The sequence below is a fragment of the Oxyura jamaicensis genome, chromosome 4, assembly GCF_011077185.1.
Source record: "Oxyura jamaicensis isolate SHBP4307 breed ruddy duck chromosome 4, BPBGC_Ojam_1.0, whole genome shotgun sequence".
Classification (NCBI taxonomy): Eukaryota; Metazoa; Chordata; class Aves; order Anseriformes; family Anatidae; genus Oxyura; species Oxyura jamaicensis.
Window position 1 is genome coordinate 60,731,734 of NC_048896.1, and position 27,294 is coordinate 60,759,027.

Sequence of the window (27,294 nt, forward strand, 5' to 3'; positions counted from 1 at the left end):
GGCGGAGACGTGCGCGGCGGCCATGCCCTGCCCGGCCCGGCTGCGGGGGGCGGCCCGCGGGGGAAGGCACCGGGACAGCCGCGGGGAAGCCGAGGCGGGGGAGCCGGCCCCTGCCCGCCCCTGGACGCCGCCCCGCTCCGCCTCCGTGCTGGGATCCCCCGCCCGCCCCGCTCCGCTCCGCGCACGGGGCGACCGCCCCCCGCCGCGGGCACCAGCGGGGCACCGGCAGGCGGGCGGAGCGCTGCCGGCCCCGCGGGGGGGGGTTGGACACGGGAGGAAGGGGCGGGGCGCCGTGACCTCACAGCGGCTGTTGCCCCCCCGCTCAGAACAACGCGCAGCGCGCCCCGGCCCGGCCCGGCCCCGCCGCCGCGCAAGGGGCTGAGGCGGCGGAGCGCGGCCGGGGCAGCGCCGCCTCAAACCTCCCCCCAGACGCTGCCAGCAGCGCCGCAGTCAACTAAGCACGTTCTTAAAGACGCTTCTGTAAAAGTAGTCGGGGGGGTTTGTAAAGTAGTGTCTCTAAATTAAATACCTGGGGTTTGGTGTCGGCAAACTCGATTGTGGTTGGGGCAAGGTTATTCTCTGCTTGAACAACACTGGGTAGTTTAGACAATCCGCAATAAATAATGCACGTTTCTGCAACTGAAGCTCAAAATGCTGGTAGTAAGGGAGATCTTTCCATAAACAGCAAAAAAAAAAATTACAACTGCTTCTAAGCACTTCTTGTACAACAGGTGATGAAAAATTACTCCTCCTTCATTTTTTAATTTACACCAAGAAAAAAGGCAGCATGACTAAGATTACAGCAAGTTTTCGATCTCTTAGAAGCATTCTTCTCCACAACTAAGAAGTGCATTTATTCAGGTGCAATAAATGCAGGAGTTGAGAACACACCACGAGCATGTTGCAGTGACAATTTATTTGAAGAAAAGGCAAGAATTCTTAATGAAGTTTTGCTCAGGAAAAAGGAAGGGCACTATCTACACCCACCTACACTCCTGAAAACAGGCATTATCAGTCATGTTATCTGCTCAAAACACTTTCCCCATCTTTTATTTGGTGTCCCAAACTCAGAGGTTATGCAGAGGCAATGAAGGCTGTTGTTAGAGCAGTGTGAACACAGAGAGGCCCTACCTAGTCAGTGGCAAGAAGGGCACTAACCATCCTGTTTTGTTTTCCTCACACAAGGGCTAGAAGGCAGCAGAGCTGTAGGCCAGCCAGGACTTTAGGAACACCCCCACGCTGCAGTACAGGGATCTGAAAAGACCAGGGAAAAAACAGGAAAGTGATTAAGAATTAACTATATGAGTAAAGGCGGCCAGTAACATGGCGGCTTGACAGGAGTTTGCAAGTTCTTGTTTTGCTAACTGTGGTAAAAGAGGACTTACTGTATACTTAATTGTATGTAAGTATACAAAAGTCTGTAAAGAACCTTGCAAGTTGCCTAAGACTCACCCCTACCTCTTTGTCTAGCTGTTACCATCCCTCTTGTTACTTTTTAGCACTCTAAGTCAGACTTCCTTGCCAAAACCCGGGGCAGTTTTTCCTTGAAGAGCACACTATTTCAAACATTTCTTTTGTGAAAGAGAGGCTCATTTACCCTGCACAAAACCAAGAATAGCAATTTCATGCTTTAAAGGCTATGCTTTCTGTCACGTAGAAGCATCTGAGCACTTCAGCAAAGACTGCAAATTACAGAGTTGCATAACAGTATAGCATAATATAACAGCACTTCACTCATGTAACACTTGTGCATGAGGAATTACGTGCCCACAGACTATACAAACCTTCTTTCAATACTGTATAACTTATCATTACAGCCAAGCTGACACAGAACCTGACACTTTAAGATAAAGAAACTTCCCTGCCCAACCAACTGTAATTACGATCAACATTAAAAAAAAGTGACACATGACAAATAATTAAAAATACACATGAAAAATATTTACTGCCTCAAAGTGTTAGCAGCTACCAAGCAAATATACAATTTCTAAGATCATCACTTTATAATAAAACTATTTAAACAGTATCTATATGCATTTATATGACGTGCCGGTAAGGAAAGCAGCAAGACCGTTACTTCATGCAACGGTGCCTTTTTGCAACTTAAAGGTGTAGTTGACTTAAGATTTACACAACACAAATGATCTATCCTCGCTAAAAGAGAAGTTGAGTGCTCACTATTCACGGGGGTATTTTTGGACATGGGAAAAACATTACAAAAAGCTCCATCTGACAACTGTTAGACACAGTCTACTCAAGACCATAATCAGCAGAGGTGCCAGGAAAGAAATGTGAAAACACTAAAAAAAAATTAACTGTGTCACTCATTGATAACACACCAGACCTAACTTTCACTTTGCCCAGAACCTTTCAGAGGCAAAGCCTACTACCCTCTGCATTTTTCCTACTCATGTGTTGTCAGTCTTAGTGTGCAGACGGGTTACCAGAGCCTTCGCTTTTCAGACAGAAATAACAGCAATAAAATTGATTGCATCTTGGTTGCTGGGTACAACTGGCAGGCTTCAGTTACATTGGCTGCTCCAGTTCCAGAGAGTGAGCCACAACAATTTTCTGAGGCTTTTTTTCTTTTTCTTTGTATATATACACCACCAAGACTCAGAGATGCACATGCCAGTAACGTTTACAGCTATCTGTTCAAAGCAGCCTTTCAATTCACGTGAGATATTCCCACCTGTATGACAGACTGCTGCAGATGATGAAATAAACTCATTTTCTTCCTACAGCAACACTCCAAAAGCCTAACACGGCCTTCCTCCCACACAGATAGAAGAATAGCCATCAATAATTCCTGCTGGACAATTCTACAATATATTCTGAGTTTGTTGTGATACAATAAACCCTACTCTGGAATACAGCAGCAAGCAGGAAAACGTTAGACTGATTTTTTTTACCCTGTGAAGTAGATTTTAAGTAAGCCTGGGAAATTCTACTTCAATGAAGCCACTGAGAAGTGTAAAATTAGAATCACAATGATATCTTAATTAGTTGATACAAGCTTAATGTAGAACAATATGAAAGCAGTATCATTGTTTATTATGTGAAGCCTTTATCTTGTACTGTAGATTAACTACTCTTCTTGTGCTACAGTGCTAGTAGGAATATAAAGAATTAGAGGATGACAATGAGAAGCATTTTGAACAACTCATGTTGACAAGGGAAAAAAAACCACTACACATCTGTTTTGTAGGATTTTTATTGAAAAATCATTACAACCGAAAAATGATCAAGGTCAGTTTTACAGTAAGTTTAAGACACACAGAATGGCTACCTGCTGTTTGGATTTAGTGCAGGAACCTTTTTCCAATGTTTTTCTCATGCACTTACTGGATTAAAATCACATACTCATTTAACATCAAAAATGGATTACTAATAATGTCCTCTTAGGACTTATTCATAAAATCTGGTTTAAAAAGCCCACTTTCCAAAAGTTAAAACATTTACACTGCAAGACTCTTCCCTTCACAGATCAGCTAATAGCCTCCTGTGTCTGATAACTGGCAGATGTAAACCACATATTTAATTATTCCTTTTTTATTATTATTATTCTGAGAAATTTCTTAAATGCTTCTTACTGGACTCTTATATTTGGCAACGGTACTTTAGTTACGTAGCAAAGTGTGATTTCTCACTTGTTAGAGACCAGTCCTTCACTACTATCTAAAGACTTTCTCAGGAACAGGAGTTATGTCAATATAAATCTGCTTCATTGAATGGCATGACCTTAAGGGAAGTTAAACCTCAATAGTAGTATCATCAGAACACTAACCTCAGAATGTCAAGTTTTCGTAAGTTGTGTAGTTCCTTGTATTGTGCTCTTTGAAAATATTTACATTGGCATGTATACGTCACATACAGCGGAGAGAAGTTGATTCTTTAGGCTTACTCCTGGCCTTATAAAATCTATCTTTTCTCTCTTCCATTTATTCAAACCCTTTCCCTTGCCACCAGTTATCTCCCTTTCTTTCATAGCTGCAATAGAAACAGGACATAAAGCACACAGGTACATTCAAATGCGACCAACCAGAGACAAAAACAATTTGGCAAACAGCAGACAGTGTAAAACACCCTTACCTGACAACTGAGCTAAGGGTGACAACTGAGCTAAGCTGACAACTGAGTTCGTATCAAGTTAAAACCCATAAAACTCTGAGTTTAGTATTCAAGCATTTTATTTTAGAATTTTGAGCTTGCAAATAATTCATTTCAAACCTTCCAACAGTCAGTATTTTCAAATATTTAAACACACTAGTCACTTCATACTTGCTCCCAATATATATAAAACCAACAATGCCTAAAGAAATGATGAAAAAACACTTGAAACAAGCAATATAACTTCCAATGTATTACCAATTTCAACTTTTTGCATTTTCAGGAAATTTGGATGCTAATTGACTTTGGTTATTATTAATTAATTTGGTTATTATTAATGCAGCAAAATGCTGCATTTCAGTTTTATCTGAACTTACGATTTTCAACTGAACCATGATTCATTCCCAGTTACTTGTCCTGTCTGCTAGACTGAAATTCAAGACAATATAAACAAACTCAGTTTGATTGCTTCACACTGACTATTAAAAACCATGAAGATCAACAAAGTGCTTGATTTGAAAGGTACAAAAGTCACCTATCTCCAGAACTATCTGGATTTTACCGTTTATTTCTAACTCCTGTCATTATTGTACTTAAATTAGTAACTGAAGTGTTTTGGCCTTCAACTTCTCTGCATACTTACTTCAAAAGAATGAAACAGGACATAACCACAATATAAGATGCAGACAGCTACCAGATACAGCTGATGCATGATGACCTTTGATTTTACTGTAGTTTCTTGGCATTTTTCATCCCAAAAGAGGAAACAACACGTTTGGATTTTCTTAAACAAGTTTAAGCTTTTCTTAGACCAATGTAACTGTTTTTATAACCCTTAGTCTCGCATATATTTTTTAAAAAAATATACAATATTATACTGTATTTTGCATATCAGTACTGAGTGCATTTTAAAAAGGACCCCTGCTGAAATGTTTCAAACAGGTGTTTATAGCACCATATAATCTGCTGTTGATTTAACTGCTTAGAATCAGACTCTTTCTGCCACCGTTTCTGAAGAAAAAATATTACATTTTTATTCTCTTTAACAATTAAAAAAAACTACCAGAAAAACTTTATAATCCAACTGAACGTATGTAAAAAATGAATTACTGGATGCTCCATTTACAATTATTTCAGTTCTGTGAAACTGACCAATGAATACAACATGACTCTTCCAGAATGGCACGGTTTAATACAGTGGCAGAAAAATCTAATGGATGCATTGAATGAAAATGTCTTTCTCTCACCCTGTACTCCATTTTTACAAGCTCTTTTTGCAAGATTTGATTCTGCCCCTTCCACTATAGCTCATTTCCAATTCATAAAAGAGAAAATAGTGACAAACACAAGAGGCAGTGTTGGCAAAGCCATAGTAAAATGCAATAGGAATACCAAGGTGCCAAGGAAGCAAGAGGATAACAAAATAGCTGGAACAAACTATAAATACACTAAATGCAAGACAACATCTTAGCCCTGCATCAAATTTTACATTTTATCAATACTTAAATTGGTCTATTTTCAACAAATACAGAATTAAAGGAATATAAAATGCAATTAAATATGAAGTACATGAACCATTCATGCACTAACAAATGCTGCCATTGCTTTTTCACAGGTAAAGCTGAAACATGTCTGAATGGCACTTGGTTGACATGAAAGTAATACTGGTAATTCACGTTTTTTGTTTGTTTGTTTGTTTTTAATACTTGTTACCTATAACATTCAAAGTAAGTGACCATCTACTCAACATTGTAAGAGGCTGGTTTTCCAAATATGAGTTCCAGTAAGGGGAAATACAAACGAGATCCGTTTGAATACATTCTGAAGATTGTTAAACAGTGTATTTCTGAAGAAAGCGGTCAAACGCATCATAAATTGCTTGCCTAGAACAAGAAGAAATAACAATTACAGATCACCTTTATAATGTGGGAAATGGTAGATGTAAATGGCCTGATTCCATTTATTTCTAAAATAAATGTATCATTCCAATTTGAAAATGGCATTAAGTAAAAAAGTGGGATTAGGTATTCTTTTCTCCTTCACTTATTTCTGGGATCTCTCACTTCAATCCAGTATTATATGTCTATTTCAGGAGGGAATGGGACTACTTTCCACCTTTCATACGAGTGCAAGTGTTAATGAACTAGGAATTTTCTACTCAAATGTGACAGGAAGTATGTCAGACATGCATTATTTACTGTTTTTGAACAACAGTCATACCATAAACTGAGGCTGAAGTTTTAAATAAGAGTAAGCTAACGATTAACATATGTTGACCTGCTATGTTCATTTCTGTTGTTGCTCAGACTTCCTAAATGGGATTTACACTCTTGCTAATTCCTTATGTTTTATAATCAATACCACAAGTATTTAACTCTTAAGAAGTAAGGAACTCCTGGTATACAACTGCATTATATAACACACTTCAGCAAGTTCCCACCTAGTATTATTAAAGCAAGAGTTTACGCAAGTAATACTCATGTGCAATTCAGCTTATGCTCTATTTCTTGTCTTCAATTGTTTGTTCTCAGAAAACCGCTTTTGCAAAAAGACAACAGCTGTGCAATAGAACTGAAGTGGTTACTCCTTAAAAATACTTCCTGGTGTCCAGTGAACAAACTAACTCAAGGAAAGCAAGAGTGATAACGATCATTCTCTTGCCATAAGCTTACTGAAGGATCTGAGGTATGCTATACCTCATCTTTGCTCATAAAATAGAATGGTAACATTCTCCAATAATTTGTTCTCCAAAGCGGTGTTTGCTATTTGTTGTTTTAAAGTAATTATAGACTTGCTTTTTAGAAGCAAAATGATATATCTCAAAATAATGATTTTAAGCTCTCAACTATTTTTAAATTCTCCTGTCTACCTTACCTAAAGAGTCCTTGTTTGAAGAGGTAGGCACTGACATGACCTCCATCCAGATACCTGATTTCACATCCAGGCCAGATTTCCTGAAGACTGCGCACCCCAGTTCGGGGAATATATGCATCCTCCTTCGCTTGTACAACTATGATTAAACTTGGGTCAACTGGAACTATAGAAAAAAAATCAAAATAAAATTAATCTAAAATAACAACAAGATTGAAATACTTGAGCTGAAATTTGTTGGAAATATGCTCTCAATTGTTTAAAAAGTTATTTTAAGCTTTAGTCAAATGATATTTTCTAATGTCTCCAGCAGTATTTATCCAACTTTTGATGCTACAGTACTTACTACTTACAGCCAGAGTTTCACCAATCTGATTACTAAAAGGAAAAATACCAAGATGTTGACTAGAGAAATAACACCAAAATGAGGTAGAACACAGAACAGTTCTCTCTTCACAAAGAATATACGTGGTACAATAGATAGTGACAAACTAAGCCGTTTGCAGATGGAAGGTCACAAACAATTCAGACCTTTTCCTTCTGTATATACTCATGTATAGAGGATATGAAATGCTAAGATAGATTCTAGCTTTCCATTCAATTTTCCATGAAATCTGAATGGTGGGTGGATTTCCTGGAGCTCCTCTCCAGATAACACTTCAAGCATATTGTGGCGAGGGATGCAGCGTGTCCCAGAGCATCCAGAGACAACTGGCACAAAGGACTACATCACTTTGACAAGTGCACTGAGATCAAAGATCTTCTTAATCTTCAAGAAAGGTCAATGCTGTAGCTGAGTGATACCTGGATAAGTGTCTAGATATAAACACGTCTGTAATTAGAATGAAGTTCACATTCTTTTTTCTGTCTACAGCAAGAACACTTGAAGCTTTAGGGAAAGCACTTCACTAGTATGTGTCACAAAATATTCCTGGGTAGCAGTGATATGGGACATTTTCCATGTCTAGAAATCTGCATTAGAGTAGAAAGCTTTGGATATTTGTTTTATTTTTTACATTTACCGGTGGAGTACTGAATGCCAGAATTCAAAAATGAGGTAGCACAGGGTCTCAGTATCAAGTTAGCTCTGTCAGAAACCTGTATGAAGTCAAATTACGTTCTGGGACATGTTAAGAGTCCTCAGTGGGTATGTGCATAGTTGAACCATTTTATGAATGGATATTTTTCAAAAGCAATTCCAAACCCTCACCTCAGCAAAAGTACTTCAATCAGTTCTAGGAAGAAATCACTTGCTCTAATGGTCTGCTTGCAAGCAATGCAAAGGGAAGTCAAGATGTTCTAGATGCCAAGAAACCCAGCTTCATCAGATTTAAGGCTTGCTGGGCTACAGCTCCCTCTATATGCTGTGCTTTTCTTGGGAAGCATTACATGCACCAGACTGTATCATCCCAATAGGACATCAGTGTATCTTTATTGGTCACATTTGTCTTAAAGTATCATTCAATCTTCATTCTAAGCTACATAGGCTACTTTCTATGTGAAGTCAGTAACAGATTTCTAACCAATTAGATTTACTGGAATCTGCTTGAAAAACCTTATTAGCGGGACAAAACAGATTAATTAGAGCTAGATATTCATTATATCAAAGACATTTTGTTCTTTTAAATAATATGAATGTGCACTAACTCATATCTGAAAATAGCCATGGCAAGGCACAGAAAAAATGAGCAAAGATACAGAAAGGCAAATTTTGAATTAATTCTAACATCAGTTGACCACTAAGAAATAAACAAAACCAATTAGGAAGTGGAGTGGAAGTGGAGTGGTAAACAGATGTTGCTGAACAACACTGAGGACATTTTCATATTTCACCTAAGGTCCCAGCAAGTTTACACAATGGAATGATGAAGAGAATACCTTTTCTTCCATAGTATTCTATTTCAATTTTCCAAACTCCGCATTAAAATAAACAAATACATACCTGAAAAGTTAGCTACATGGGTACATTCATCCATTACTCCTTTCATGAACCTTAAGGATTCTCTCTGTAAAGTCTCACTCCTTCTATTATTTATCCTCTGTCCATGTTGGCTGTTTAAGTTTATATTGCTGTTGCTACTGGTTGAAAATGTTTGATTCATGCATTGCATTTTAGGAGCATCTTGTATTAAGAGTCTTTCTGATGAGGCACTTAGAGTACTTTTATTTGTGGTAAAGCTGTGGACAGCTTCTTTAGATACAGACTTGTTCGAGGAATCAAGGTTGAACATTCTGGAAGTCACATCTATGTCTTCCAGACTGTCCACACTGTCCGGGAAGTTTTTAACAAAGTCTTGTCCCATCTTGAAAGAATCTGTCTAAACAAAGACAACAAGTCTTTTATTAAGGGTCCTTTACATCAGCTGGTTAATCTTACACTTCAGATCAACTCCATATCCAATAAAAAGGAGACAAAGACTGCTCACAGTACTTGTTATTTTCCATTTGCACATGTCACTCAGTTAATAAAATCCCAATCACCATAACCTTTTGATATTTTAATTCTGTATTTCTGTCAGCTTAAGAAATGCAGTAAATACTTATCCATGGCAGTGAATGATGCAAATGTTTGTCTATGTTTAGTTCTGTATTAAACTCTGAATTCATGACTGCAATTTAGTCAGCTTAAATTTTTTGGCAAATAAATCAAAAACTATGCATTTCTCAGACTTGTTCCTCTCAAAACAGCAGTAGTACCTTTTTGAAAAAGTGTTCAAAAATTAACACTTAAAACATTTCTTCACAGATGGGAAGAAAATAATTTGACCAGGTCTAATGTTTGGTTTAGGACTGAAAAAATCTACTCCTTCCAAGTAATAGGATGACAAAAGCTGAACATTTTGAAATGTTTCTTCTTTTCATCCTGTCTCCTCCATCAGTGCTCCCAGAATATGTATAATGTAAAAATGGCAAGTGCCTAAATAGCTGTTGCTTCCCCAGCCCCCCTTCTCCTGTGTTAGTATACTTGAAAAAGAACTGACACCTAACAAAGAATCTTAGAAAAAAGTTATTTGTAAGAATTTGTTAGTGAAGTGTTGAAACAAAAATACTCTCGAAAAGTTCTCTCATTGTCCCAATTCTCTTCTATATTAGAAATTCCTTTTGAGAAGTTTTTTTTCCAACCCTAGTCAAAAATGTCAAGAAAGCAAAACATCACAGCTGGAAACAGAAATAATGTGACCTCACACTTTAAACAAAGTAGAAAAGTAACTTAATGTTGCTACATTTCAAAAAATATATTCTACAATATTGAATATTTGAAAGCAATTGCTTGGAAGGACAAGTTTTAGATATTTACACTTCTGGCTACAAGCTTTCTGGACTACAAAGCCAGTACTGGGAAGAATTAAGTATGGCTCCCATGTTTTGACTGGATCCATTTTATTTTGCTGAGTACATTAACTGTGACCACAAACAAAAATTTGCAGAAAGGGCTGTACTTAACACATATTATTCAACCAAAACATCAATTTCTCTTGTTCCAGAAGGATTTCTTTCAAAGACTAAGTCTATCAAAATCATGTGGAAACAACAGGCAGACATGTTTTTACCTAGCAATTGGCTACCTTTATTAGAAATAAAAGTTATGTTATTTGTTATATTTAAACATGTAAACATTAGTAAAATTGCAAAAATAAACTATACTTACTCCACAGTATTCAAGCATTTGAATGATTTCTTCTTCATAAACAGTTTGCGTAAAATACTGTTTCTCCAGCTCTCTCCAGTTCACTGCCTTGCTCAACACACCCTGAAATTAGAAACACAAGTATCTGTTACACAAGTAAAAGCCGGAGACCATTCTAAAATAATGGCATGTAGAGAAGATTGATTTGTTCCTGTCTGTAATTTGATTTTTCCAGTTGTGCCCAAGTTTCCAGATAACCCTTAGAATTACTGGAATTGATTATAAGCCACACATTTTAACATATGACATTGAAACCCACTTCCCTTTATTTATTTATTTTTTAATGCACAACCGGACTGGACTAAGCCAATGATGAGTGTCAAAGTGGGTCTATTCATTCACCTAACCCAGCAGTAGTTAAAACAGGTACTGCTAATGGTAGTTGCGGCACCATCACCCCACTATTTAAGCCAGGCTTTGACCAGAAAAAGTCCATTTTCATGGTTTCCTTCCTCACCTTCCCACCTTCATACACCTTCAGAGCAGGACTCCAAACACTGTCACAAACCAGCCCCTGCCTCCAATTTCGTGCATGACCCGCTGAAGCAGCTCAAAGCTACCTTCCCTATCACGTTGTACATCCTGAGCAGGAAGGGCAGATTTTGCCACTAAATAAGGGCCAAAGGGTAATGAAATGCCTACCTGAAAAGGTGAACATATCCAACCCAAACCTTATGTTTCTGATTACATACTAGTATATTAGTAAAAATATAGGATAATTACCGTAGTAAAGACTGCAGAAGCTGTTGACCAGGAAAGACATGGAATCAATGGCAGTGGTTTAGGCCAGTTCGTCACGGCCAGTGAAGCCATCTATAATCAAATGCAGTTATTACATATTTTAATATTGAATTCACAATAAAGGAATTCTAAGAATTCTCACCTTTATTTTTTTATACAGTATTAAATAAGCAGTGCCAAAGCTGTTAATGACTTTGGTAATTGAATATACTTCCACCTCTTTAAAATTCAGAAGAAAGATAGTGTCTGCTCTTCAATGATTTCCCTAACAATAAATATTGTTCTGGATAGAATTAATTTCACAGCTGAACAGAATATTTGTTTTGACCCTTTAGTTATTTCAAACCATGAAAAACTTCCATAGAGCTCTTTCACCAGGCTCTTGCAAGCTTATTTCAAGGCAAAATGAACATAATCTCTGAGAAGAACTATTTACACTTCTGCACATTTCAATCTGTATACTGGAAACAAAATGTGGAAGAGAAGTAATTCAGGATATTAAGTGGACTGTTTTTCTGTCCTTTAACATCTAAATTACTGTTTTTACATCAGTTCTCAAGACATATTCTGGTAAATATTCTATTTATACCAGAAATATTCGAGCAAAGAAGCTCAACACACAGCAATGACAAGCAAATACTTCCTTATACAGCATGCCAGATTGTATTTTATTGCTCTAAACTGAACAGTGTAAAATCCCTAGTACAAAATACCCCATGTCTGTCCTAGACACTCTAAAAGACTTACACAACTGAAATATAATTCTGATTATTTTTTATTAATAAAAAGTGACAAAAGCACCACACATCTATATTCTAATGGTCAGAAAGGCAGACTTCTTCGTTCTTAGTTCCAGCTCTCTCCATCCTTAGAACCTTTCTGTTCTAAATCACATTCTAAATATATGTAACATCAAAAACTATTTCCATGGTTTTATATTTAAATCAGGACTAGACAAAAATGTATCTTTCTGGACTAAAAAAAATATTCCAAAGGAATTTCCAAACTCACTTTCTCTGATCTTGCCTCTTTCTATACCCATGCTGTACATATAGGTGTGGGATATAGCACAGTGTTACTCCCACAGCATTCACGCAGCATTAAAAGTGGCCTGCAGTTAGTGGTGCACAGATCAGTTTAAGGGGTACGATTCAACTTATTTATAAGACAGAGAAGACATGTTTAACACAAAAGTTGTCTCATCAGGGCAATACCTAAGGTGCTTCATAAACTTATGTTATTTATAGTAATAAAATTGTGCTTTGGAGGAAAAATATTTTTCTTTCAGGAGACACAGCCATTACCAGTGTTATCTACTTAGCTCTTAACGAGAAACAAACAAAAAAAGGATCAGCAAAACAGACGTATGTTGTTTGAATAGTTTTTTTATACATTTATCACAGATCAATAATCATCTGTGGAGATACAAGCACTAATATTTTGACTGCATATTAGGATTTCAAGCATCTTTCTAACAATACACTGCTGTTTTAGTTTTAGTATGCACAATCACACACAAAATGTTATCCACCACACTCCAGATATCTTCTGTAATCAATACCAATGATCAGGAAAAAGGATGAGTTGAGAACAACAGAACTGACACCAAAAGTCACCTCAATTATGATATGCCTACAGAGAGAATGCATTTCACTCAGTGCATTCAGACACAGAAGTTTAGGCAAGAAGAATGGAGGAAAGGAGGGAGAATTAGGAATTGATCAGTACAGATCTTCTTTCATAAAACATTTCTTCCCATTGGGGAAATAAACATAATTACGTGAGAAGCTCATATTGATATTAAGCCTATGAGGAGATGGCTGACAAAGGGCTCTACAAGTTGTCAGCACTTATTAAGGATTATAGTAATTCAGTACTACAGAACATGAGAATTGCCAACCATTTTTCCTCATGACTCCAAATATTTAAAGTATTTCAGAGAGGAACACTATAAAACAGATTATTTGTGTACGCTACATGATCAGATGAGAAGTTAAATAAAAAAAAAAAAAACTAAACAGGAAATATAAAAGCTTACATGTCCTCCCATGGATATTCCAGTCATCCCTAGCGGTCCATAGCCTTCTCTCTCTAGCCAGTGCAAAAGAGCTGCAGATTCTAGAACAAGAGCTCCTCCCATCACAAACAGGTCCGAGACATTTTTTAAACATGACCGTCTTTTCTCCCCAGAAAAGGAAAATACAGGATTTATTTTCTAAGATTAGATTTTGACAGTTCTCAGTCATTCTATACATACTTGTATACAAAGCCTGATCATACTCCCAGAGAATTGGGAGCTTAACTCCTCTTGATTCAACAGGAGAAGTAAGTCCAGACTCTCTGGCACTTTTTCCTAATACAGATCTAAATGAGGACTAGGAAGACCCCTTCTAAGCTCCTAACGTAATATTACCGACCACCTAGTCTTCCAGAAACAGGTATTACCAACATTAGAATCTCACTAGTAGTGATCTGCGCTGTAAAGCTATAATGGCTCTTTTTAAAATAGAATTGGTGATACAGTCCTAGACATACACTATCTTACTTGCAGAAAACAATCCTTTTTCTTTTCTCTTATTTACCTGTTTCATATCATTGAAAAATTGCACACAACATTTGAAGAGCAATCAGTATGCCAGCTTTGGAAGAACTCATCAGTGTCACTTAAGACTGAAACTGTAAAGTGGGAAGTGTCACGGTACTGAGATATTCATGTAGTTTACTCTAAAGCATTGAAACAGAGGAAACAAAAAAGGAGAAAGCCGTTCAGCTGAACCATCAGAGGGACTCTCAAAAAGTGAAAAATAATTGTACTTTACAGAGCAATTGACACACCTTAATTTGGGAAGGGGAACTGTGTATTTTCAAGTATCATACAGGTTATAAAAGGCTATTGGCCTCTTTGGCCAGCATACAATCACATTTAAGATACTTGGAAGCAAAAGGACAATGCTTGCTGTGCTAGTCAAGGGAGAAACAAATTGAGCTGCTGCAGATCGGCATTGTAAGCTAACATAATTCTTTCTACAGCTTTATTATGAGAGATTCCTCAGCCACATATATATATAGCTATATAATAGCTGCTATGTTTATTAAGCACTGCTACTACTGTATTAACTAAAAAACTGCTCCTGGTATGTAACCTTGTATTGAAGATTGACAATTACTGCTTGGGATATTAGACTGAGCACTTGCCTTTCAGAGAATCCTTGTCTACATCATTCATATACTAAGCTGTCAAGTTAGACAACAGAAAAAGGAGTTAGAAATATCCTCACCAAATTATTTATTTTTCTGCATCAGTTACTGAGTAACAAGGAAAAAAATCCAACCTGGAATGATATACTGGAATCAGTATACAGCCTCTCCTTTCACTTTCCTATAATCTTATATTTCTAAACACGATAATCAAAATATATCCATAAATGGTCTTCCTATTAAAAAAGCATTTTTACAAAAATCAGCTGGCAATTTTTTATAACTTTTTTTTAATGGTTTTATCAAAATAAATACAATTTTACACCTACTTTGAAAATAAACTTAGAAACTATTTTTGGTTATAAAATGTTCTCAATACTGAATACTACCTAGTTTCCACAGACTAACAAACAAGCAACATCAAGTTTACATCTGACTGCGGTCCTTTTGAAGTATCTTGGAAAAGGAAAAACTTAGCTACTATAATAGGAAAATATGCTATGTGGGCAAAGATAATTCATAGTTGACTGAAACAATTGCAGCGTTTATACACACACAGTTGCCAATCAGGAAAATAAACTGGTTCTTGCTTGCACTCACTCATCTCATTCTTACACTGCAATTCCATCCTGTGCAAACTTTCCTGATCACTGTGATCTCTTAACAAAAACAGTAACGAAGTAGCCCAGCAAAGGGTTGACAATTTCACATTAACAGCATTTTGAGATTTGACTTTCTTAATAAACTATCAGAGTTCACACTACTTTGGGGGATGGAGTAGTAGTATTTTGAAAAGACTGTATCCATGAATGTGCCAGTAATACTTACAATTGATCCTTAGGTTTTCTACAGCCATGTAGAAGACTCAAGTTAAAGAAAATAAATATAAATAAATATAAATATAAAAAATGGCAAGTAAATTAAAAATTTAAAAACAAAATTAATCACATACATAAATAGCACATTGATTAATTCAAATTTGGAACTTACATTCCAAATATTTAACTGGAACTAAATCACATTAAATGCTTTCTGATGTAATTTATAACATTAGATTTTACTTTTGTCAGTTATATGAGTATGAGAAAAGTATAATCTGAGATTCTATTTAATAAAATGAGGTAACACTGTTACAAAAGTTACTGAACAATTGATGACTCAATTGTTTGTTTGTTTTTTAAATCAAGTCCTAAATAGCAAGAGTAAGTTTCTCAAAAGCACCTGAGGTACTAAAGGGTTGCATTTGAAAAGGGAAGACAGGAGACAAAACGTTCTTTCACAGAATCACAGAATTTCTAGGTTGGAAGAGACCTCAAGATCATCGAGTCCAACCTCTAACCTAACACTAACAGTCCCCACTAAACCATATCCCTAAGCTCTACATCAAAACGTCTTTTGAAGACTTCCAGGGATGGTGACTCCACCACCTCCCTGGGCAGCCTGTTCCAATGCCTCACAACCCTTTCAGTAAAGAAGCTCTTCCTAACATCTAACCTAAAACTCCCCTGGCGCAACTTTAGCCCATTCCCCCTCGTCCTGTCACCAGGCACGTGGGAGAACAGGCCAACCCCCACCTCTCTACAGCCTCCTTTAAGGTATCTGTAGAGAGCGATAAGGTCGCCCCTGAGCCTCCTCTTCTCCAGGCTGAACAAGCCCAGCTCCCTCAGCCGCTCCTCGTAGGACTTGTTCTCCAGGCCCCTCACCAGCGTCGTCGCCCTTCTTTGGACCCGCTCAAGCACCTCGATGTCCTTCTTGTAGCGAGGGGCCCAAAACTGATTTACCATCATTAATACATCCAGAACTCACACAGTGTGATTCAGAATGAGTGCAGTTTTCACTCGGCCTCAACTAAAGGGATCAGATCGATACCTTGATGAAAATAGACTCACGTCAGAACTTTTACTCTGATGACTATGGTAAGAAGCTGTAGGAGATATTTAAAAAAAAATCACAAGAGTATTACTTGGTATAGTAGCATCAGAATGCATTCCACATTGTGCCTCATTCAATGGTCATACTTTGCTTTTTGCTTCTATCCACTGAAACTCTACTTGAAATTCATCTACAAATTAGATACTGTACCAGTATGATAAGTTTTCTACTCCCTGGAGAAACTATTGAGAACAGTACAAGTATCTTGCTTTCCACAAAAGGATATAGTAAGGATTTTCAAGTAATAGAGAAGCCATACAGGCTTCTTTTATCATTGGACGTGCCATCAGTGTGCGTCTCCTCCAGAAGTGCTGAAGGTAAGATGTAGGGTAACACATTAAGATAAAATCTGAATACTTAATTTGTCAATAATAATCAATTTTACATTTTATATACTTACATGATCTCCAGTGCCGGCTAAATGAATGCATACAGGTCTGTACTTGCTATTCCATCTTCTGGGAATTATGAACTGAAACCTATGAGAAACAAATACTTGTTACAGAAAAGGAAGTATTTATATTTACAAGTTGCTTCACAGAAATTAATCTACAAGAAAAAAAAAATATACAAAACCCAACCAACCAACAAAATTAAGTATTTCTGTAATACACTCAGGCAAACTGTCATCAATATAGCAGTATCATCTTTCATAAACGCACCCAACAAAGAAAGGAATTCAAAAGTAAGACAGAATAAATGCCGAACCAGAACAGGAGCCAAGCTGACAGATCATGTTCCTAAAGAGACCACTACTTCATCATCACAATTCAAATTTTGCAGAGTGGAGAAATGGAATTTCAGATGAAGAGATGCCTGAACAAGTATGACTAGCTCTCCTAAGCAGCATTGCTACTTTTCTCCTAAGGGCACAACAGATGAAATTGAAGAATAAGATGAGCAATACATTTAAATTAAAAAAAAAAAAAAAAAGCAACCAAACATGAAACTACTTTATACACCCAACATTTAATGTCTACTCAAAAGTTATTTACACTCTAACTGCTGGGGTGAAAAAATCACTTCAGAGTCACCAATATTGTCCCCACAAGATGGAGCACTGTTACCTATAGCAGAATGACATTCAGGAAGGAAAAAAAAAAAAAAAAAAAAACGGATTCACATAATGCACAGTGATCTTAAGGGAAATTTATAGAACATTTTAAAGCTGTAACAGTAGTGCCCAACATAACAGGTAGCATAATGTAATGTCAAACTGTAAGAAAGCACGCACAAGGAAGCAATTAGTACACTGTATTTTCAACTATGGTACTACTTAGCCCAGTAATATTAAGAGAGAGTTTCTTTCTCTAACCAAAGGGAGGTGGAAGAGAATTGATATTCTGGCTATTGAACTTTTTGTGAACTACATTCTTTAGTGTAATTCATGTTTAAGTTTATATAAAAACACCTATCAATATTGATAAAATCAATGATACCAGTATTAACTTCCGCTGCCAAACTTGTATGTTCAAAAATAACAAACTAAGACTGGAAAAATGAAAAATCCATCATGAAAATATAGCTCAAAACTAAAAGCAAACAAAATTATGTCCCCGTGGCTTACCAGAAAAAAAAGGTGTCAGCTTCTCTTGTTGCAATTAAACAAACTATTATTTCAGTACACAGGTAGTATTTTTGTACTGAATGTAAATGGAAGGTTTGAATGATTCCTCTAAGTACAAATGTTTCTTCTGTATAAGCAGCTTCTCCAAAATATAAAACAAATATCTATTGTAACCTTTATTTCCAGCATCTCATTCATTTGGAAGACAAATATATTCCATAGTTCCGTGCATGATTTCTATGCTCAAAAATCAACCAACCAAAAAAAAAAAAATCAGAATCAGCCAAAGCATTACCTGAAATGACTGTGACTAACAGCCACATAATCCTAACTTTTATTACCGTAACTTAAGCTTTTTCATAAAGTGTTATGCCATCCTCTTTCAGATAGTATTACATTTGAGGTTTTCCACATTATCACTACTAATTATAGAAGCTCTCTTCCAGTCATAGTTAAATACACACATCATTACCCTAACAGTTCAATCTCTTGAAATGCTCACTTTTTTCCTGGTTTCAGAGTATAATCAATCAACCTTTATCAAACCTTGTTGCACAACACACATATAATATCATTGCCACTTTGGAATAAAGTCCCCTAGCAAACTACATTATCCTACACAAAAATGAAACTATCACAGGAGTAAGATTTATTTTCCACTCTGAGGTCAAAATCTATTTCAACATGTTAGCTAACAAAAACAACTCACAGAGTTTGATTTATTTTGCAGATAACTGGTATAACAATAAATTGACTTCACAGTAAAACTACATATATATCATTTTTATTTCTCTCCAATGCTAGCTGCAGAAAGGAAATACCATTTTGCTTGTCCTACCTTGCTACAAGAGATTCGACTGGCAGGATACCTGGGACATAATGAGCCAAAGGGGAAATGAAGTGTCCCTCAAGGATTTTACAGTCTGATTGCTCCTCAACCTACAGCGAGAATGGGATAGCAGTATATTTCATGTCAGTATAACTTGCTCTGAAAGCCAAACATCAGTATTCTCTTCAATGAGAATTATTTCTTATAGGATAAAAATGTAGTTAAAAAAAAAAAAAGCTGGAATCTATTTCAAATATACTGAATACAAGTCTATCAGTACAGTCAAATGTGTTTCACTTTTTTTCCCCCTAATGACCTATTAAAGGAACCAAGTAATAAGCTTAAACTGTCCCATTTTAATAACATGTATTGGAATAACATACACTAAGTTTTGAGCATTTTGTGAGCTTGAGCAACTGAAGTTACTGGTTCAGTAACTGAATATTGTCAGGGGTGCATTCATCACCCTGTGTCTCTGCAGTCCCTAACTCAAGTCCCGCAGGTGCCAATCCCAGCAGTAAAGCATCCTGTGATAAAATGAGACATCAGAAAAATGCAGATTCATATGACAGCAAAATTCAATGCTTATAAAAGCAGCCTGGTAAAGACTAAGTTATTTCACCTTTTTATACCATCAGGCAAATAAAAGTAGTTAAACTGCATCCCTTACTTTTACATACCTTGTCAATAAAAACTGGGTAATCTTTTGAAACCAGCGTCTGGCATTTTTCCCTGTTTCCAATAATCTTTCTGAATTCAAATATTCTGTTGAACAGAAACAAGTAAAAAAGATTCAATTTTTAATCTAAATATATAAACATACATTAAAAAAACAAAAAAACAAAAAAAAAAAAAAAAACATCAGAAGCTGAAGTAAGCCACAAAGAAAATAAAAGTTACGAAGCCAACTTTGCACTTACAAATTAGTCAGGTACCATGGCTGCAAGAACTTACACAGCTTCCGAATAGTATTTTACATTCGATACTTAAAAATGAATGTCATTTTTCAGGGGCTAAATTAGGACATAAGAACCTCCTACACAGACAAACCAGAGTGATATGGACTGAACAGATAAAAGATAGGCTAGACTGCCAACGTCAAAGTAGCTGCCAATGGTGCAAAGTCCAACTGCCACAAGTCACCAGCCATGTTTGGGGAAGTTCCTGAGTGACTCAAACTGGTGGGTGAGGTTGATAGCTGGAAAGTAGGGATACCATTCAAAGCCACCTGGATAAGCTGGAAGAACAAGTCAACAAACATCGTGAAGCTCACCAATATAATTGCAAAATCTTACACCTAGCCCCACACAATACAAGCTGGGAACTGCCTGCCTAGGTAGCACTCTGCAGGAAAGGGCATGGGGCTTCTGGCAGACAGCAAACTGACTGGGAATTCGCAGCACACCCCCTGCTTTCAGCAAGGCAGCAGACAGCAGGTGAAGGGAAGAAACTGTCCTCCCCTACTCAGCCCTATGAAATCACATCTGGAATACAGAGTCCAGTTTGGGGACCTCTGTCCTTAAAGAGATGCTGGCATAATGCAGAGACCAGCAGGCAGACACTTTATAAATGGAACACACGACTTACAAGACTGAGAGAACCAGGTACGCATTGCCTGGGGAACAGAAAGCTAAAGGGCAAATCCAGCCACTTCCTTCTGCTACTTCAGCAGGCTGCAGTGTTGCAGAAGATGAATCAAGACTTAGAGGTATACAGAGAGAAGACAAAAGGCAATGGTTGTGAGTTGCAACATAAGAAACTCCTAGTGAAACACGATAGTTTTCACAGCAGTAGTGGTTAAGCACTGTAAACAGAGCCCCAGGTAACTGAAATGTCCATCCCTCAAGGGACTTTCAAAGTTAACAGGATGAGGTGCAGAGTGACTTGAAACAACTATAAAGTTAGTTTTGTTTTGAATAGCTTTTGGGATTAGATGTCCTTAAGCGACACCACACAACCTTAAATGCTCTATGCTAAGAGTAACTTGTTTGTTCTTATGGTTCTAAATACACACACAGACATTACCTGACCAACTTAAACAGCAGATTTGGATGGACAGTACAGAAGAGGGGTATGACAGAAGTGACTTGTTCAACCTTCTAAACACCAAAAAAAAAAAAAAGCCACTATACAAAGCAAAGAAAAGGCAGTTTACCATCACCACCACAAAAACAGCCCTACTGTATAGCCTTTGTTTTTCTTATGCAAAACAGTACACTGAGTATTTCTGAGAGAGCAAGGGTAAAGGTATAAGACATGAGTATGGAGGGTGAGCTGAATGCAAAGATGTTTTGCTTGACACCAGTTCTTCAAAAAAAATTTACATGTACTTATTTCCTCTGTAGTTATGAGGATACTGAAGGTTAAATCTTGCATGTGTTAAAGGCATTCCAACTCTTGTTGATAAGTTAAGGATAAAGGATTAGGATATCAAGTCACCACATCAAGGGTGTGCTCAGCAAACCTTCAGATTACATCTAGGCAAGGTAGTCAGTGGCATAAGTAAAACTCAGTTAATGCTTAAAGTGTAAGAAACAATTTATTCTATCAATTAAAACAAATGCTAACACTGTTTCCAGTATGATCTGCATACTAGGGAATGGTACTCCCTCCTCCCACTAGCTGATGTGAGCAGTCAGAAGGAGCTAGTGTTTCTCCTTCTTCATCCCAGTGAAGCCAAGCTGCTTGGGGGACAGCTCATCTCTCCATACAGGGGCAACACACAGGAAAATTTTTCCTCTTTTCAGACCAGCAGGCAAGCAAGCCTGTCCCATGTATCCCCTACAGCTTTTGATTTCATGTATCCCCATCATAAAAAAGGAAAAGCTGCAGCTGATATGATTACCACTAGCAGCAATGCTTCTTTAATGATGTCTGACAGTAGTGTGATTACCCTTAGAGATCACCACAGGATTCGTCAGACATTCCCCAGTATAATAAGTGGGGATGATACCAGAATGAAACTTAATCAAATCCCTCAAAGTTTTCAAGCACAGACAACAATCAATAGTAAAATACTGCAGCTATAAAGTAAAAGACACGTTTTTGCTTACTCCAGAAGAAAATCAATGTTTTAAAAATCCAACATTTCCTTTCTGCAGGAAACTGCTACTTGAGAACAACTGAGGAAAGAGATTTTGAAACAAGAGAAACAGCCCACATAACTCCACTACTATCCACAGTGAACAAAATCCTTTTTTTGTTTGTTTGAAGTTTTCTTTATTGATTTTCAAATACAGAAGAATTACCTCATTAAATGGAAAGTTATCATTTCCTATTTAAATACTATGTGATGTGGAATATGTTCAGTCACTGAACTCTTGAACTTTTAAGATATGCACGTTTAACTTCCAGGTGTTAACCTTAACAGTAATTTGAAAAATCTGCAAATGTTTAAAAATTAAGTGGTAATCCTCCTTCTTTCTTTTTTCAAAGACATCTTAGAAGAATGAGTTTACCACTCAATGAGAGAGAGAAATTTCTAAGTATATCTTATACTTCTAAAACTGATCATTATTAAGCAATAACAGAAAATTAACTAAAGATCCTCTTTATGTTACAAAGAACCATTCCTCTGTAACAATCTAGCCATTTTTTTCTTAGACACTACTTTTCAGACACACTACTTCTTTAATATGTTGTTGTTTACTATGTTTTACATACATAAATCAAGAATGTAATTGGACATATACACATTCTCTCAAAAATACCTTTTTTAAGTAGAAAACCACAAACCCCTTTAAGACTTCTAGATCAAGTTCCTCAATCAGTATGGAAATACACAATTTCCTGAAGAAAAATGAAAACTTGAACTCAAAAATGAACAAGACAATACCTACAATTGTTAGTATTTCAGGGCTGTTTTTTTTTTTTTCCCTTTTAATATAAAGTACTACTCATGCCATTATTATTATTTAAAAAAAAAAAAAAATCACCTTTTCAGATCCTCTGGTTTTCCCCATCCTCTGATGAAGAGTTTAGTGAGGAGAAGTTTTCTGTATAAGACATCTAATTTACTTACACCCATGAGCAGCAAACTCACATCTAGAAAAAAGAACGGGTAAAAACAACGCAGTTAAAGTGGTTAACGTGAGTGGTAAGTTCATTGCTTGTGACTCTAAGTCAGTTCTTATTCTGGTACCTGTAACAATGAAAAGCAATACCATTTTATTCCAAGTTAACCTAGACATTCAGGTCAATTCTTTTCATATTTAAACAAAGCATAGTGTAAAGGCAGTTAATACAAATTCTACCATTTTTAAATTTAAAAAGGAAAAAAAAGTGGAATAAAGGAGTAGCAATTTGATATGTCTAATATAGCCAGAAAGTTAACACATAATTTAGGTCAAGATTACTAAAGAGGCACATGAGGTCACAGAACTACATCTTCAACCAGTCCTGAGTGTATTTTACTCTGACCAGTAGGAGCAGCACCGTCTCTGTACTCTCCATACAGCCATTTAGATGGCAAACATATAGCTATATAGACAAAACTTTTTCACCAGTACATAGAAAACCTATTTTTATAAACTTGCCTTCATTGGTATCTTAAGCATACATTCTTCCTTTCCAGTTTCCCCCAGCTCACCTCTTATGGTTTTGAAAAAAAATATATCCCACTCCCTTTTGAGAAAAAAAAATCACACCATCAAAATCCTTACACCAGCATCATCACTCTCAGCAAATACACTAGCCCAAATACAGCTAAAGCCAACAAGTTTTTAGGCAAACACAGTCTTATTTTCAAAGCAATACTTACTGAAATGAACAGGGAGCCACTACTGTGCTTTTTCAATGAGGAAGGAAAAAAAAATCAAATCTGATTTCTTAATCAACAGGATACAGGTTATTCAATGAAAATAAGGTCCACGATCTGTCCTAAACCTAAGAGAACAGAAGATATAATAAGGAGAGACTTGGTTAGGAAGTTAACTTCAATTATTTTATATTTTTTTCTAGATGTCTCTATACCAAAAGGCCTAAATAACTTCATAACACTCCAAAACAGAGTAACTCATGTTTTTTCATGTTATTTCCAAGTTAATTTCCTCTACCATATTTTAGTATGGTCATTCTTAAAATGAACTGATCAGAATATAACAAGTTAAAACTGTTGTTAGAATAGTACACTCAACAACAATATTTATGTATATCATTAAGAAGTATTAAAACTCAAGATACCATAAAAGGTTTAACATAAGCTACTATCAAAATAGAAACTATAGACAACTTAAGGTACTTGAGTGCTAGCACAAGCATTCTAGAAAACCACATTCAGTCATTACAAGACAGAAATAGATAACCAGAAACCATCAGAAAGCTTAAGAGGGGACCTTCTATTTTAACACTGTAAAAAATGGTAGCTCTTACTCCATTAGTCAGTCTCAAATAGCTGACTGCAGAATCTTATTATGCTGATCCATAACTACTTGATCTAGTAGAATAAATTACTTTGGTATTGAAATATGCATGCAACGAAATATCCAAACAATATGGTATTATGCAACATAAGCTATGCACCAATATAAACACAACCAAACAAGCATTGGTAGCTATAATATATATCAATCCAGAGTGACACAAGCTTTTGGTATCAGAATGGATAGGAGAAGATAGGGAAGAAACTTTGGCCATGGACAGACTACCAAAACCAAGGTTTTTATAAAGAGATATATGTGTATATATGTATTTTCTCCTTAACTCAAATAAACCACTGAAAAATTGCTTCTTACAATTCAAGCTACCTTTCAGGTGTAACCAAGTAATAAAGACCTTGTCTGATCTTCTTATGAACACTCCTTTTCACTTAGTAAATATTTTCTACTATCAGAAAACTAAACAAAGCCACCAGTACCACAAAACATGGTGTACTCTATTTGAAAAAACTTCCTACCCAACATCTTCAATTCAAACTTTCTGGGAAGGGCTACAGTAACTGCCCACTCTCCCCAGAATGCCGAAGACCACTGTGTTGCTTCTGCCTGAATCTAGTGAAGCACAGCAAAACTACTATCACAAATATTGTGGAAAACAGAAAGCAATACAGTGTACTTTCAACATGGCCAGCAATAAACCACAGTGATTTATTTGATACTTCACCGTGAGGATATGCACCCTGTAACCAACTTGAGGCAGGAATGGTTACACCCATGCCCGTGAAGGGCACCTCAACACAGACCCAAGCACAAGACAAAGGTAAACAGAAGAAAACATTTTTATTAGTCAGTCTGGCAGCTGCGTGCCATTAGCAACTATTTAGTCCTAAACTTCCCACAGTTACTGCTGGATGTAGGGACAGCACTCAAATCTTCAAACTACTGCCATATCAAAACAGAAAAATTGCAGTTCCACTTCGCAGCCCAATGCTCAGAACAAAGAGCAGGTACAATGGCTGTCATTACCCCCACCTGAGCAGAAAGTAAGCCAACAACCTCACCTCACAGTATGGGCGAGGGAACAAGCAAAAGCTGTCCCTAAGAGGGGACAGCAGAAACTGTAACAAAGCTCACTGTGCCTGCTCTCCCATTCTTCCTGCCAGACTGTTCTCTCACTACCTTAATACAGTCCTTTCTCTTGCTGACTCTGGAGACATCCATTGACCTCCCAGTGCCATTGGGGTGTCAGGCAGAAGGCGTTTGCCAGGCTCATCAAGGCCCCTCTGCTGCTCGGAGCGGGGGGAAAGCTTGGTACCTTCCTGGTACTAGAAGAGAGCAGCAGGCAGAGAGAGGGTCAGCAACATCGAGAGGGCTTCTTACAGGCTGGGAAAGAAATAACAAATGCTTTGCAGCCTAACAAAGCAGCCTTGCAGATCTTATTTATTTATTTACTTATTTTATTGGAATTCTCTCCAAAATAAAAGGCAAATAGAGGAAAGAGGATGTGCGTTTTGCCACGAGTTCAGAGGCTGGTATGATGAACTCTATCTGCTACTCCAAAGGAATGCCAAGACAAGGTCCTAAACAAATACATTATATATAACTGCAACATTGACTGAAATGAAAGGGCTGTCTCATTCTTTATTCTACTTCATTGATTAAATGAAGACACTTAAGTAATTCAGGATATTTCAATAGGAATGCCTCGAGATTAAACCACTACTGGAAAGAGTACAGAAAACACTAAAAGAATGATGCCAAGGGTGTGAAGTATGTTGTAGGGAACTTCTCAGAAATATTACTGCGACAAAAAAGGACAACCACCCCCTATTTGTTTGACTTAGTAACAAAAGGGTATGGCATGCTTCAGTCACTACATGGAAAGAGAATTACAGATACTGTCAGAAATGCGGTTGTTGGAGGCTGCAGATTTATTACTTGAACTTGAGAAAGAATCATCAGAGCTGGTTTCCAAATGCAGGTGGGTTTCCACCGCTTGGTATTACACATTAGGATCCCTCTGTAAGCCAAGCCAGCTGGAAATAATGACCTAAGGAAGATGCTTCATAGTTGTGTAGGCCAAGAAACAACACCTGTGTTGAGTATCCAATGCGTACATTGTTTATATAGTAAGTTTCAAGTACTGTTGTGAATAGAAATTGTACCAGGTACACAGGCATGTTAATAAACAATCTGATAAAAGTCCCTTTCACTTTAAGGCAATATCTTCCAGAGAAGGCAGTAAGAAAACCTAGAGATAAACCACAGCCTAGGTCCATGCTCTTGCATGAATGTTTTTCCTTGCACTCACAGCCCTCATACCGCATACTTGCTATAGGCCGTTGGTGTGCACTTTTTTCATAGAAACGTGCACAAAAATTTATCTGAAACCCAGCACATAGAAGGTTAGCTTCTCCTTTTTACACAGCGTGTGCAGCCTCAGCCACACAAAGCTCACTGACACAGAGCTTCCTCAGCCTGCTGCTTCCACCAGTGAACACCAACCAGCTGCCATCGGGAAGTTACTTGATGGAAGCAAGGTGTGCCTATTTTAAAAGCCTTACTGACAGTCTTTGCCACACGCTACTTTATATATATCTTCCAACTGAGGTCATGCTTTATTTTTTTGTCAAATAAAAAAAAGGGGGGGGGGAGGGCTTCTTTTTTTAAAAAAATCCCGCATTCATTACAGCGACGAGCCGCCAGCATGCCAGGTAAGGACCTCCCCCGGCGGAGGAGCCCAAGGATAAACAGTGGGGGTAACCCCCCCCCCCCAGCCGCTCGGCCCCCGGGCAGGTTCCTGCCGCCAGCCGGCTCAGGCGCCCCTGAGGGAGCGCAGCGGCACGAGCCGCCCCTCAGCCGTTAATGTCCCGAGGCGCCCCCCCCAACCGCCACCGGCGCCCAACGGCCGCTCCCCACGAAGGTGACTCACCCGCCGGGGCACCGCGGTGGGAGGGAGGGAGGGAGGGAGGGAGGGGAAGGG

The 27,294-nt window shown here is 37.5% G+C and overlaps 1 protein-coding gene across 3 annotated transcripts; it reads right to left on the minus strand.

Moving 5' to 3' along the window:
* Window positions 1-3,201: 3,201 nt before the first annotated feature.
* On the minus strand, window positions 3,202-27,278 carry ABHD18 (abhydrolase domain containing 18). Of its 3 annotated transcripts, XM_035324616.1 has the most exons (14): window positions 27,244-27,278; window positions 23,696-23,820; window positions 22,872-22,980; window positions 19,617-19,701; window positions 18,946-19,046; window positions 16,941-17,019; window positions 16,767-16,851; window positions 15,437-15,464; window positions 13,449-13,587; window positions 11,393-11,482; window positions 10,631-10,732; window positions 8,924-9,299; window positions 6,985-7,147; window positions 3,202-5,993 (listed from the first exon to the last, which is right to left on the minus strand). In XM_035324616.1, exons 3-14 carry the CDS (start codon window positions 22,961-22,963, stop codon window positions 5,942-5,944), a joined length of 1,392 nt encoding a protein of 463 aa, XP_035180507.1. In that variant the 5' UTR covers window positions 22,964-22,980; window positions 23,696-23,820; window positions 27,244-27,278; the 3' UTR covers window positions 3,202-5,941. The 3 variants fall into 3 exon arrangements, with proteins under 3 accessions (XP_035180507.1, XP_035180508.1, XP_035180509.1); XM_035324617.1 differs by lacking the exon at window positions 23,696-23,820 and having other exon boundaries at window positions 27,244-27,262; XM_035324618.1 differs by lacking the exons at window positions 15,437-15,464; window positions 16,767-16,851; window positions 16,941-17,019; ... (3 more) ...; window positions 23,696-23,820; window positions 27,244-27,278 and adding an exon at window positions 13,993-14,134.
* Window positions 27,279-27,294: the final 16 nt, after the last annotated feature.